Raw genomic sequence first — 14,689 nt, forward strand, 5'->3', positions numbered from 1 at the left:
ACATAGCAAGACCCTGTTCTTCACAAAAAAGAAAAAAAAAACAAACAAAGCAGTTGTAGAACTCCTTTAAGTATTTCTTGTAGGACTTGTCTAGTTGTAATGTACTTCCTCAGTTTTTGCTTGTTTGGGAAATACTTTATTTCTCCTTCATTTCTGAAGTATAGCTCTGCTGGGTATAGTATTTTTGGCTGATAGTTTTAAAAAATTTCAGCACTTTGGATATATCATCTCATTCTATCCTAGCCTGTAAAGTTTCTGCTGAGAGATCTGCTGTTAGTCTAATGGGAATTTTCTTATATGTGACTTGTCACTTTTCTTTTCCTGTTTTTAGAATTCCTTCCTTGTCTTGAGTCTGGTACCTTAGACTACTCAGCCATCCTGATGCCCTACTTCTTATATAGAAACAACCCAGATCCAAAGTGGCCAGAAAATTACTTTACCTTCTGAATTTGTGGTCTTTTTCAGAATCTCTACCTGTTAATTCTCCATGACTTTATTAGTCATTAGATACTTTTATAATTTTAAAATATCTCCAATGGTATGGTTGGTTCAAATTACCAGTTCTGCATACTGGTAATGTAAGTCCTCTGTTGAATTGATTTTTGAATACATTAATTTTATTCCAGTATCTTCTAGTTCCTGGTGTTGCAGATGAGAAGTTTCAAATAACTTGAAATAATTCCCCTCTATATAATTATCCCTGATTTTGACTTTCTTTCCATAGTTATATATTTTTTCTATGCTATTATATTCTCATTTTAAAGATGTTGAATGACAATGTAATTTTCTTTTCTTTACAAGTGGTAGCTTATTTACAAGTATTTTTGAAGTTTATTTTCCTGGAAAGTTTTCTTAAATTATAGATTTTAGTATTTCTTCTGTTTTATTACTTCAGATTTCTTCTTCAATGGCTCCAATTATATTTGTATTAGATGTTCTTTGCCTTTCTTTTGTAGCTAACACTTCTAAATCCTACCTAGCTCTTTTTTTTTTCTACCTAGCTCTTTTTAAAAAAATATTTTACTTTTTATTCTTGTTTTCATCTTATAGTTTTCTTTAGGCATTATCCATAGTGTTTATTTGCTGTTATGTGCCTTCTGGTTTAGTGTTTACTTCTGAAAAAATTATTTTGCTTTTATTTCTAATATTTTACTGAGTTTTCTCATCTCTCTTTTCAAAGCTTTTTCTTCTCCAATCATATCATTACTGAGTCTCTCTAATTCTGATTTGTGTATTCTTGCATAGCTTTTCATTATTTTCTAAAAATGTTTAAGTTGTTTTCAAATATTATGTAGCAATTTGTGGAATTTTCTTTCTTGTGTGTATTTATTTCCTTTAGTGTAATTATTTATCCTCTCCTTTAAAAATAATTTTATATCAGATTTGCCCATAATCCTTTTCTTATGTTATTTCCTTTAGTGTAATTATTTGTCCTCTCCTTTAAAAATAATTTTATATCAGATTTGCCCATAATCCTTTTTTTATGCTCATGTTTATATGAAAAGTGCTTCCCTATAATTTTAGAAGAAACAGACCAGGACAATTTTCCTATCTTTGTTGCTCTATAGATTTCTATTCAGCTATTGTCATGAAATGATAAAAATATAATTCTTTAATATCTTACTTTGTGACACCCTTTACCCTTTTTACTTGGACCTTTTTCCTTTGTTTAATTGTCCTCCACCCCCAACATTTTGCTTCATATGGACTCAATTCCTATCAGTTCCTCCTCAGTATAGGGGTTTTTGCTACAAGAAGACATTTGTTAGTTGAGAAGTTCATAGGGCTAAGACAGGTTTAGCACAATCCCATCTATTTGTAGCCCCTTCCACTAAGTTTTGAATTTGCTTTTATTTCTAATATTTTACTGAGTTTTCTCATCTCTCTTTTCAAAGCTTTTTTTTTTTCTTACTCAGGGATAATTGAATCAGGACCTTCGATTTCCCCCCTTTTACCCATGACTATTGTTCTCAAATTGTTTTACTATGCTTTCCAGTGAGTGCTTATTGGCACTTTTTGGAGTTCTTCAATTCTCAACACCATCAAAAGCCCCATAACCTTCTTTTGCTTCCTCCTGAGACTCTTTTCATGTGCTTATTGGTCATTTCTGTATCCTCTTTGGAGAAACACCTATTCAGATCTTTTGCCCAATTTTTAATTGGTTTATTCGTTTTTCAATTGTCGAGTTGTAAGAGTTCTTTATGTATTCTAGATGCAATTACTTTATTAGATATATGATTTGCCAAGATTTTCTCATTGAGGGTGCTGTCTTTTCACATTCTTTTTTAGCTCCCACTTATAAGTGAGAACGTGTAGTATTTGGTTTTCTGTTTCTATATTAATTCACTTGGGATAATGGCCTAGACCTCCATTCAATGGGCTGCAAAGGGCATGATCTTTTTCTTTCTTTATGGCTGCATAGTATTCAATGATGTATATATACAGCACTGTATTGTATTGTATTGTATTTTTTTTCAGACAAAGTCTCACTCTTGTCCCCCAGACTGGAGTGCAATGGCGCAATCTCGGCTCACTACAACCTCCGCCTCCTGGGTTCAAGCAATTATCCTGCCTCAGCCTCCCGAGTAGCTGGGATTACAGGCGCCTGTCACCAAGCCTGGCTAATTTTTGTATTTTAAGTAGAGACAGGGTTTCTCCATGTTGGCCAGGCTGGTCTCGAACTCCTGACCTCAGGTGATCTGCCTGCCTCGGCCTCCCAACGTGCTGGGATTACAGGCGTGAGCCACTGTGCCTGGCCAATGTACTGCATTTTATTTATCCAGTGCACCATTGTGGGCATTTAGGATTATTCTCTGTCTTTGCTATTGTGAATAGTGCCATGATGAACATACACATATATGTGTCTTTATAGTAGAATGACTTATATTCCTTTGGTTATGTACACAGTTATAGGATTTGCTGGCTTGAATGGTAAGTTCTTTGAGAAATCTTCAAACTGCTTTCCACAGTGGCTGAACTAATTTATATTTCCACCAGCAGTGTATAAGCATTCCCTTGTCTCTGCAACCTCACCAGCATCTGTTATTTTTGACTTTTTAGTAATAGCCATTCTGACTGGTGTGAGATGGTATCTCATTGTGGTTTTGATTTGCATTTATCTAATGATTAGTGATGTTGAGCATTTTTTTCATATGCTTATTGGCCACATGTATGTCTTCTTTTGAGAAGTGGCTGTTCATGTCCTTTGCCTTTTTTTTTTTTTTTTCGAGACAGAGTCTTGCTCTGTCACTCAGGCTGGAGTGCAGTGGTGCCATCTTGGCTCACTGCAACCTCCACCTCCTGGGTTCAAGCGATTCTCCTGCCTCAGCCTCCTGAGTAGCTGGGACTGCAGGCACACACCACAAAGCCCAGCTATTTTTCTTTTTTTTTTTGTATTTTAAGTAGAGATGGGGTTTTGATGTGTTGGCCAGGCTGGTCTTGAACTCCTGGTCTTAAGTGATCCACCTGCCTTGGCCTCCCAAAGTGCTAGTATTACAGGCATGAGCCACTGTGCCTGGCCCTTTGCCCATTTTTTGATGAGGTTGTTTGTTTTTTGCTTGTTAATTTGCTTAAGTTCCTTATAGATTCTGGATATTAGACCTTTGTTGAATGCATAGTTTGCTGATATTTTCTCCCATCCTGTAGGTTGTCTGTTTACTCTGTTCATAGTTGTTTTTATTTTTTAATTTTATGGGTACATAATAGGTGTACATATTTATGGGATACATGAGACATTTTGATACAAGTATGCAATGCACAATAATCACATCATGGAAAATGAAATGGCCATTCCCTTAAACATTTATTCTTTGTACAAACAAGCCAGTTATGCTCTTTTAGTTATTTTTAAATATACAACTAAATTATTTAGACCATAGTCACCCTATTTTGCTATCAAATACTATGTCTTATTCATTTTTTCTATTTTTTGTCCTCATTAAAAATCTCCACCTTCTGTCCATACCCCACTAAACTTTCTAGCCTTTGTTAACCATTCTTCTACTATCTATCTCCATGGGTTCAAATATTTTGTTTTGTTTTTCCTTTTTGAGACAGGTCTTGCTGTGTCACCCAGGCTGGAGTGCAGTGGTATGAACAGAACTCAGTGCAGCCTTGACCTCCTGGGCTCAAGCAATCCTCCTGCCTCGGCCTCCTGAATAGCTGGGACCACAGGCATATGCTGCCATGCCCAGCTACTTTTTTGATTTTTTTGTAGAGATGAGGTCTCACTTTGTTACTCAGTTTGGCCTTGAATTCCTGGGCTCAAGTGATCCTTTCACCTCAGCCTCCAAAAGTGCTGTGGTTACAAGCATGTGCCACCATACCTGGCCTTGTTTTGATTTTTAGGTACCACAAATAAGTAAGAACATACGATATTTGTCTTTCTGTGCCTGGTTTATTTCACTTATAACATAATGACATCCAGTTTCATCCAGGTTGTTGCAAATGACTGGATCTTGTTTTTTTTTATGGCTGAATAGTACTCCATTGTGTATATGTACCACATTTTCTTTTCTGTTTTTTTAGACAGTCTCGCTTTTGTCGCCCAGGCTGGAGTACAGTGGCGTGATCTTGGCTCACCACAACCTCTGCCTCCTGGGTTCAAGTGATTCTCCTGCCTCAGCCTCCCAAGTAGCTAGGATTATAGGCATGCGCCACCATGACCGGCTAACTTTGTATTTTTAGTAGACACGGGGTTTCTCCGTGTTGGTCAGACTGGTCTCAAATTCCCAGCCTCAGGTGATCTGCCCACCTCGGCTTTCCAAAGTGCTGGGATTACAGGCGTGAGCCACCGCACCAGGCCCATTTTCTTTACCCGTTCATCTGATGATGGGCATGTAGGTTGCTTCCAAATCTTGGCTATTGTGAACATTGCTGCAATGAACATGGGAGTGCAGTTATCTCTTCAATATACTGATTTCCGTTCTTTTGGAAAGAACGGAAATCCTACCTAGCAGTGGGATTTCTGGATCACTTGGTAGCTCTACTTTTGGCTTTTTGAGGAAACTCCAAGCTGTTCTCCATAGTGCTTGTACTAATTTACATTCCCACCAACAATGTATAAGGATTCCCTTTTTTTCACCTCTCCAGCATTTTTTATTTCCTGTCATTTGGATAAAAGCCATTTTAACTGTGGTAAGATGATATCTCATTGTAGTTTTGATTTGCATTTCTCTGATTATCAGTGATGTTGAGTATCTTTTCATATACCTGTTTGCTATTAGTATGTCTTCTTCTTTTTTTTTTTTTTTTTAAAGTAGTTAGCATTTAATGAAAACTCCCTCCATGTGGCTTCAAGCCACCAGGACACAGGCCCCCCCAACACTCTTAATCTTCTCCTCAGCTCTTCTGCTGAAGAATTTGGCCTTCACGATGACAGGCTGCTTTGGGAGCTTTCCCTTTCCCAGAACTTTGTAGTAGCCCGATCGCACCACATGAATGATGGGAGCAGCCCCAGTCTTGTTTTTAGCAGCATTCACCCGTGTCTGTTCACTGACCAAAGTCCACAATTTGTCAAGGTTGACAGTTGGGCAGAAGCTCTGGTTCCTCTTTAAGTGGTAATGCTTCATACCAACTTTCCCAAAGTAGCCTGGGTGGTATTTGTCAAAGTTGATCCGGTGGTGATGCAGACCACCAGCATTACCGCGGCCGCCGGGGTGCTTCCGGTGCTTGCCTATGCGGCCGTGGCCGTGGCTCACGTGGCCCCGAAGTTTCCGGGTCTTCCTCAGTCTGGATGGCATGTTGGAAGCCCAGACGAAAAAAAAAAGCTAGTATGTCTTCTTTTGAAAAACATCTATTCAACTCTTTTGCCCATTTTAAAATTAGATTATTAGATTTTTTTTTCTATAGAGTTGTTTGAGCTCCTTCTACATTCTGGTTATTCATCACTTGTTAGATGGGTAGTTTGTAAATATTTTCTCTCAATCTGTGGGTTGTCTCTTCACTTTGTTGATTGTTTGCTTTGCTGTGCAGTAGGTTTTTAAGTTGATGTGATCCCATATATCCATTTTTTTCCTTTGGTTCCCTGTGATTGTGGGGTATTACTCAAGAAATTTTTGCCCAGACTGATGTCCTGGAGAGTTTCCCCAATGTTTTCTTGTAGTCGTTTTATAGTTTGATGTCTTAGATTTAAGTCTTTAATCCATTTAAATTCAATATTTGTATATGGTGAGAGATAGGGGTCTAGTTTCATTCCTCTGCATATGGATATCTAGTTTCCCAGCACAGACTGTCTTTTCTCGAGTTTATGTTATTGGCACCTTTGTCAAAAATGAGTTCATTATAGATAAGTGGATTTGTTTTTTGGTTCTCTATTCTGTTCCATTGGTCTATGTGTCTGTTTTTATGCCAGTACCATGATGTTTTGGTTACTATATCTCTGTGGTATAATTCGAAGTCAGGTAATGTGATTCTTCCAGTTTTGTTCTTTTTGCTCAAGATAGGTTTAGGTATTATGGTTATTTTGTAGTTCCATATACATTTTCAGATTGTCTTTTCTATTTCTGTGAAGAATGTCCATGGTATTTTGACAGGGATTGCATTGAATTTGTAGATTACTTTGGGTAGTATGAACATTTTTACAATATTGATTCTTCCAATCCATAAACATGCAATATCTTTCCATTCTTTTGCGTCCTCTTCAATTTCTTTCATCAGCATTTTATATTTTTCATTGTAGAGATCTTTCACTTCTTTGGTTAATTCCTAGGTATTTAATTTTATTCGTGGCTATTGTAAATGGGATTACTTTTTAATTTCATTTTCAGATTGTTCACTGTTGACATAGAGAAATACATAATTTTTGTCGGTTGATTTTGTATCCTGCAACTTTACTGAATTTATTGTTTTAATAGTTTTTTGGAGTCTTTAGATTTTTTTAAAATGAGATTATATCATCTGCAAACAAGGATAATTTGATTTCTTCCTTTCTAATTTGGATGTCCTTTATGTCTTCTCTCTCTCTCTTTTTTTTTTTTTTTTTTTTTTTTTTTGAGATGTGGTCTTGCTTTGTTGACCAGGCTGGTCTCGAACTCCTGGGCTCAAGCAATCCTCCTGCCTCAGCCTCCAAAAGTGCTGGGATTACAGGTGTAAGTCACTTCGCCTGGCCTATGAAGCCCTTTATTTCTTTCTCCTTTCTAATTGCTCTAGCTAAGAGTACTATGTTGAATACTATGTTGAATAACAGTGGTGAAAGTGGGCATCCTTGTCATATTCTAGGTCCTAGAGAAAAGGCTTTGAGTTTTTGCCTACTCAATATGATACTAGCTGTGAGTCTGTCATATATGGTTTTTATTATGTTGAGGTATGTTCCTTCTATACCCAGATTTTTGAGGGTTTTTAAGATTTCAATAGTTTTGGGGAACAGGTCGTTTTCAGTTACATGGATAAGTTCTTTAGTGGTGATTTCTGAGATTTTGGTGCACCTGTCACCCAAGCAGTGTACACCGTACTTAATATGTGTAGTCTTTTATCTTTCACTCCCCTCCCACCCTTCCCTCCAAGTCCCCCAAATCCATTATATCATTATGTCTTTGCATTCTCATAGCTTAGCTCTCACTTGTATGTGAGAATATACAATATTTGGTTTTCCATTTCTGAGTTACTTCACTTAGAAAAATGGCATCCAGGTCCACCCAAGCTGCTGCAAAAGCTATTATTTTATTTAGTTTATGGCTGAGTAGTATTGCATGGTGTATATATACCACATTTTCTTTATCCACTTTTTGGCTGATGGGCATTTAGGTTGGTTCCATATTTTTGCAATTGTGAATTGTGCTGCTATCAACATGGCTTGCACATGTGTCTTTTTCATTTAATGACTTCTTTTCCTTTGGGTAGATACCTGATAGTGGGATTGCTGGATCAAATAATAGCTCTACTTCTAGATCTTTAAGAAATCTCCAAACTGTTTTCCATAGTGGTTGTGCTGGTTTACATTCCCACCAACAGTATAAAAGAGTGTCCTCTTCACCACATTCGTGCCAACATCTATTACTTTTTGATTTTTAAATTATAGTAATTCTTGCAGGAGTGAGGTAGTGTCTCATTGTGCATTAGGAAATTTAGTATACAATAAAGACAGCATTTTTGTTGAGGAAAGGATGCATTTTAAAAAACAAGTTTTTCAAAAATATAGGAGGGGTTGTGGTTACTTCTAGAAACAGTAGTACAGTCAGGAAAAATTCAGCACAATATGTATCAGTGGAATTCATCTGATCAAACTTAAAATATTATTCCTTGCATTATAGTTCTGAGCGGGTACCATAGGTAATAGTTCTATTGTGTTGTTCACTTTAAACTAGAGCAAGAAATTTTTCTAATAAGTGGAATTGGGATGCTGTGTAGCTGGTGTTGGCCTGGTAAATGCTTAATACACATGTATGTGCATATATATGTATGCATATACCATATACATATATTATAAATTTAACTGATATAAAGGATGTTTGGTAAATAGTTTAAAATAGTTATAAAATATACAATTCTCCCTATTATCAATTATCACAGAATGTTTTCCTTGATTTTTGCTGAACTTTTCTATCCATAAACTATCTATGGTTGTAATTGACAAGCATAGTTCTCACATGAATGTCTGTTGGTATTTTCATTTATCTCAACAAATAATATAGAGTAAAATGACAAAGACATTGAATCTTGACCTGTTTGTCAATGATGTGACTTCCTTGCTGCATTGGATAATACCTCTTAAATACTGGAAAATTATTTGTTGATTTTTGTGCTATTCACAATGTAACAGCTACAAATATGATACACTTTAAAAAATAGTGGTATACTTTAACTTTTTAATTTTTTTTTCAATGGGTTTTTGGGGAACAGTATTTGGTGACATGAATAAGTACTTTAGTGGTCATTGCTGAGATTTTGGTGCACCCATCACCCGAGCAGTATACATTGCACCCAGTTTGTAGTCTTTTATTCCTGACTCCCTTCCCACCCTTTCCCCCTGAGTCCCCAAAGTCCATTGTATTATACTTATGCCTTTGCATCCTCATAGCTTAGCTCCCACTTATGAATGAGAACATGTGGTGTTTGGTTTTCCATTCCTGAGTTACTTCACTTAGAATAATGGTCTCCAGTTCCGTCCAGGTTGCTGAGAATGCCATTATTTCATTCCTTTTTATGGATGAGTAGTATTCCATGGTGTATTATGTATATAATACATATATTTTACATATATATATATATATATTACAATTTCTTTATACACTTGTTGACTGGTGGCTATTTGTGCTGATTCTATATTTTTACAATTGCAAATTATGCTGCTATAAACATGTGTGTTCAAGTATCTTTTTCATATAATGACTTCTTTTCCTCTGGGTAGACACCCAGTAGTGGGACTGCTGGATCAAATAGTAGTTTTACTCTTAGTTCTTTAAGGAATCTCCACACTGTTTTCCATAGTGGTTGTACTAGTTTACATTCCCACCAGCAGTGTAAAATTGTTCCCTTTTCACCACATTCTGGCCAACATCTATTATTTTTTAATTATGACCATTTTTGCAAGAGTAAGATGGTACCACATTATTGTTTTAATTTGCATTTTCCTGATAATTAGTGATGTTGAGCATTTTTTTCATATGTTTGTTGGCTGTTTGCATATCTTCTTTTGAGAATTGTCTATTTATGTCCTTAGCCCACTTTTTGATGGGATTTTTTTTTCTTACTGATTTGTTTGAGTTCCTTGTAGGTTCTGGATATTAGTCCTTTGTCTGATGCAGAATTTGTGAATATTTTCTCCCACTCTGTGGGTTGTCTGTTTACTTTGCTAATTCTTTTCTATGCAAAAGCTTTTTAGTTTAATTAGGTCCCATTTATTTATTTTTGTTGTAGTTGCACTTTCTTTTGGGTTCTCAGTCATGAATTGTTTGCCTAAGCCAATGTCTAGAAGAGTTTTCCTGCTGTTATATTTTAGAATTTTCGTGGTTTCAGGTTTCAGATTTCAGTCTTTGATCCATCTTGAGTTGATTTTTGTGTAAGGTGAGAGATGAGGATCCAGTTTCAGTCTTCTACATGAGGCTTGCCAGTTATCCCAGCACCATTTCTTGAATAAGGTGTCCTTTCCACACTTTGTTTTTGTATGCTTTGTTGAAGATCAGTTGGCTGTAAGTATTTGACTTTATTTCTTGGTTCTCTGTTCTGTTTCATAGGTCTGTGTGCCTATTTTTATACCAGTACCATGCTGGTTTGGTAACTATAGCCTTTTAGTATAATTTAAAGTCAGGTAATGTGATGCCTTCAGATTTCTTCTTTTTGTTTTGTATTGCCTTGGGGATGTGGGCTCTTTTTTGGTTCCATATGAACTTTAGGATTGTGTTTTTCTAGTCATGTGAAGAATGATAATGGTATTTTGCTGGGGATTGCATTGAATCTATAGATTGCTTCTGACAGTATGGTCAATTTCACAGTATTGATTCCTGCCATCCATTAACATGGAATATATTCCATTTGTTTGTGTCATTTATGATTTCTTTCAGCAGTGTTTTGTAGTTTTCCTTGTAGAGATCTTTCACCTCCTTGGTTAAGTATATTCCTAAGTGTATTAGTCAAGGTTCTCTAGAGGGACAGAATTAATAGGCTAGATGTGTATATAAAGGGGAGTTTATTACAGAGTATTAACTCACACAATCACAAGGCCCAACAATAGGCCATCTGCAAGCTGAGGAGCAAGGAATCCAATCTGAGTCCCAAAGCTGAAGAACTTGGAATCCGATGTTCAAGGGGAGGAAGATCCAGCATGGGAGAAAGATGTAGGCTGGGAGGCTAAGCCAGTCTAATCTCTCCACGTTCTTCTGTCTGCTTTTATTCTGGCTGCACTGGCAGCTGATTAGATCGCACCCACCCGGATTGAGGGTAAGTGTGTCTTTCCCAGTCCACTGACACAAATGTTAATCTCCTTTGATAACACCCTCACAGACATACCCAGGAACAATACTTTGCATCCTTCAATCAAGTTGACACTCAGTATTAACCATCACAAGTCCTCCCCTTGTCAACTTGAACCCCTTGTCAGCTTGTCAACTTGATACACACCTCCTGAAATTATAGATAATCTTCAAATTAAGACAATAATAAGGTCATAATTATTCCTAACATAATACAACTATCCTTCATACAGCCAAGAATGCACCAATTCCCAACCCAAATGCTATTACGTAAAGTTAACAACACTTAAATGTTGATATGAAGTCAATAAATCTTATGTCACATGATAAACAAAAAAGGAAATAAAATGAAGATATTTTCTTAATACAAATGTATAAATGCACAAACACGTTTTTAACAAAGAAGGAGGAAATACTCATGACAGTTAAAGTCCTCATTTCTGTAACTGGTCACGTGGTTCATAGTTGGTATTGATGACTACCTTCTTCTACTACTCATTCTGTATTCCCTTTGCCTTCAGCAAGCACCTCAGCAGGTAGTGGTTTTTTCCTGGTGTAGTGACCCAAACCTTCATTCCCGAAGGATCTGGGCCATTTGTAGTCCTGCCTGGATTGTGCTGTTGTAGTTTCCCATTGACACAGGGCATGGTAATACTAAGAGACACCCTAAGGGATCTTGTGTATTCCATGCATACTCTTCCTTACCTCCATTGTGGAGTAGTAGACTGATTTCATGTTGAGAGTCTGGGTCAGTCACCCCAGCCAGCACTGTAACTTCCTTCTTAGACTGTTGGTTTAAAGGTAGGAGGAGCCCAAAAAGTGTCCAGGTGGCAATCTTAATTTCCAGTTTAATGGAATCGTGGTTGTGTCTTCTGGTGGCAGCATTCCTCCCTCTGGAACTAAGACCTCTAGGCCAGCAGAACATAATGTCACAGGGACAGGAAGTAAAAATTTTGCTAGTGGGTCACTAGGGGTGATGGTAAGGGGTGCCACTTCCACTTCCACCCCTTGATTCCTGGACCCATGAATTCCGGCTATGGGAGAAACAGTACCACATATTGGATGCTGATTCAGAGCATACACAACCTTCTGGATAATTTTGCCCCAGCCCTGCAAAGTATTGTCACCTAGTTGACATTGTAATTGTGTCTTCAAAAGGCCATTCCATCATTCTATCAATCCAGCTGCTTCAGGATGATGGGGAACATGTAAAGACCAGTGAATTCCATATGCATGAGCCCACTGCTGCACTTCTTTAGTCATAAAGTGAGTGCCTTGGACAAAGGCAATGCCGTGTGGAATACCACGATGGTGGATAAGACATTCTGTGAGTCCACAGATGGTAATCTTGGCAGAAGCAATGTGTGCAGGATAGGCAAACACATATCCAGAGTAAGTGTCTATTCCAGTAAGGACAGATCGCTGCCCTTTCTATGATGGAAGAGGTCCAATATAATCAACCTGCCACCAGGTAGCTGGCTGATCACCCTGAGGAATGGTGCCATATCAAGGGCTCAGTGTTGGTCTCTGCTGCTGGCAAATTGGGCACTCAGCAGTGGCCGTAGCCAGGTCAGCCTTGGTGAGTGGAAGTCCATGTTGCTGAGCCTATGTGTAACCTCCATCCCTGCCACCATGGCCACTTTGTTCATGGGCCCATTGGGTGATGACAGGGGTGGCTGGGGAAAGAGGCTGAGTGGTGTCCACAGAACGAGCCATCCTATCCACTTGTTTATTAAAATCCTTCTCTGCTGAGGCCAGCCGTTGGTGAGCACTCATATGGGATACAAATATCTTCACAGTTTTTGACCACTCAGAGAGGTCCATTCACATACCTTTTCCCCAAATTTCTTTGTCACCAATTTTCCAATCATGCTTCTTCCAAGTCCTTGACCATCCAGCCAAACCACTGGCTACAGCCCATTAATCAGTATATAATTGCACATCTGGCCACTTCTCCTTCATGAAAAGTGCACAACCAGGTGCACTGATTGAAGTTCTGCCCACTGGGAAGATTTCCCTTCACTGCTGTCCTTCAGGTATGTCCTAGGAAGGGGCTGTAGTGCTGCAGCTGTCCACTTTCAGGTGGTGCCCGCATATCATGCAGAACCATCTGTGAACCAGGCCTTAGTCTTCTATTCCTCATCAACTGATCATAGGGAACTCCCCACGAGGCCATTGTTGCAAGCTGGGGAAGAGAAGGCAGGTTGGCAGGAATGGAGACCATGGGCATTTGAGCCACTACCTCATGTAACTTACTTGTGCCTTCAGGACCGCTTAAGCCTGATCACATATATACCACTTCCATTTGATGATGGAATGCTGCTGTGCACATCCCACTTTATGGCTAGATGGGTCAGAAAGCACCCAGTTCATGATAGGCGGTTCAGGTTGCTTGGTGACTTGATGACCCATAGTCAAACGTTCAGTTTCCACCAAAGCCCAGTAATAGGCCAAGAGCTGTCTCTCAAAAGGAGAGTAGCTAGCTGCAGAAGATGGAAGGGCCTTGCTCCAAAATCCTAGAGGTCTCCACTGTGATTCACTTATGGGGGCCTGCCAAAGGCTCCAGATAGCATCCCTATCTGCCATTGACACCTCAAGCACCATTGGATCTGCTGGGTCATATGGCCCAAGAGACAGAGCAACTTGCACACAGCCTGGACGTGTTGTAGAGTCTTCTCCTGTTCTGTACTCCATTCAAAAGTGAGAGCCTTTTGGGTCACTCCATAAATGGGCTGGAGTAACATACCCAAATGAGGAACGTGTTGCCTCCAAAATCCAATAGGCCCAAATAAGCCTCTTTTGTGGTTGTAGGAGGGGCCAAATGCAGCAACTTATCCTTCATCTTAGAAGGAATATCTTGATAGGCCCCACTCCACGGGACCCCTAGAAATTTTACTGAGGTAGAAGGTTCCTGAATTTTAGTTATTTATTTTCCATATTCTGGCATGCAAATGTCTCACCAATAAGCCCAATGTGTTTGCTACTTCTCACTCACTGGGTCCAATCAGCAAAATGTCATCAATGTAACGAATCAGTGTGATATCTTATGGAAGGGAAAATCAATCAAGTTCTCTCCAAACAAGATTATGACACAAAGCCGGAGAGTTGATATACCCCTGAGGTAGGATGGTAAAGGTATATTGCTGGCCTTGCCGGCTGAAGGCAAATTGCTTCTGGTGGGCCTTATGGACAGGAATGGAGAAAAAGGCATTTGCCAAATCAATGGTTGCATACCAGGTACCAAGAGATGTGTTAATTTGTTCAAGCAATGAAACCACATCTGGTACAGCAGCTGCAATTGCAGTTACCATTTGATTAAACTTATGATAATCCACTGTCATTCTCCAAGATCCATCTGTCTTCTTCACAGGCCAAATAGGAGACCTGAACGGGATGTGGTGGGAATCACAACCCCTGCACCTTTTGAGTCCTTGATGGTGGCACTAATCTCTGCAACCCCTCCTGGGATGTGATATGTTTTTTGATTTACTATTTTTCTAGGTAGAGGCAGCTCTAATTGGTCTTCCTATTTTGCCTTTTCCATCATAATAGCCCTCACTCTACCAGTCAGGGAGCCGATGTGGGGGTTCTGCTAGCTGCTAAGTATGCCTATGCCAATTATGCATTCTGGCACTGGGGAAATGACCACAGGATGAGTCCAGGGACCCACTGGACCCACTCTAAGTCAGACTTGAGCTAAAACTCCATAAGCCCCTACTTTAACTGGAGGACTACCATGATGTTTTGGGTCCCCTGGAGTCAATGTCAGCTTAGAGACAGTG

The 14,689-nt window shown here is 38.8% G+C and overlaps 2 protein-coding genes across 19 annotated transcripts in view; one reads left to right on the top strand and one right to left on the bottom strand.

The window, feature by feature from the left end:
* PCDHA5 (protocadherin alpha 5) overlaps positions 1-14,689 on the top strand; it is a 219,670-nt gene that overhangs the window by 102,419 nt on the left and 102,562 nt on the right.
* Positions 5,238-6,435, bottom strand: LOC129059544 (large ribosomal subunit protein uL15-like). The gene has a single exon (XM_054555975.2). The coding sequence runs from the start codon at positions 5,739-5,741 to the stop codon at positions 5,295-5,297; it is 447 nt and encodes a 148-aa protein (XP_054411950.1). The 5' UTR covers positions 5,742-6,435; the 3' UTR covers positions 5,238-5,294.

This window comes from Pongo abelii, chromosome 4, assembly GCF_028885655.2.
Source record: "Pongo abelii isolate AG06213 chromosome 4, NHGRI_mPonAbe1-v2.0_pri, whole genome shotgun sequence".
Taxonomy (NCBI): Eukaryota; Metazoa; Chordata; class Mammalia; order Primates; family Hominidae; genus Pongo; species Pongo abelii.

Bases quoted from the DNA above. Each gene is read 5' to 3' on its own strand.
- LOC129059544 (XM_054555975.2), bottom strand. From the start codon at position 5,741: ATGCCATCCAGACTGAGGAAGACCCGGAAACTTCGGGGCCACGTGAGC.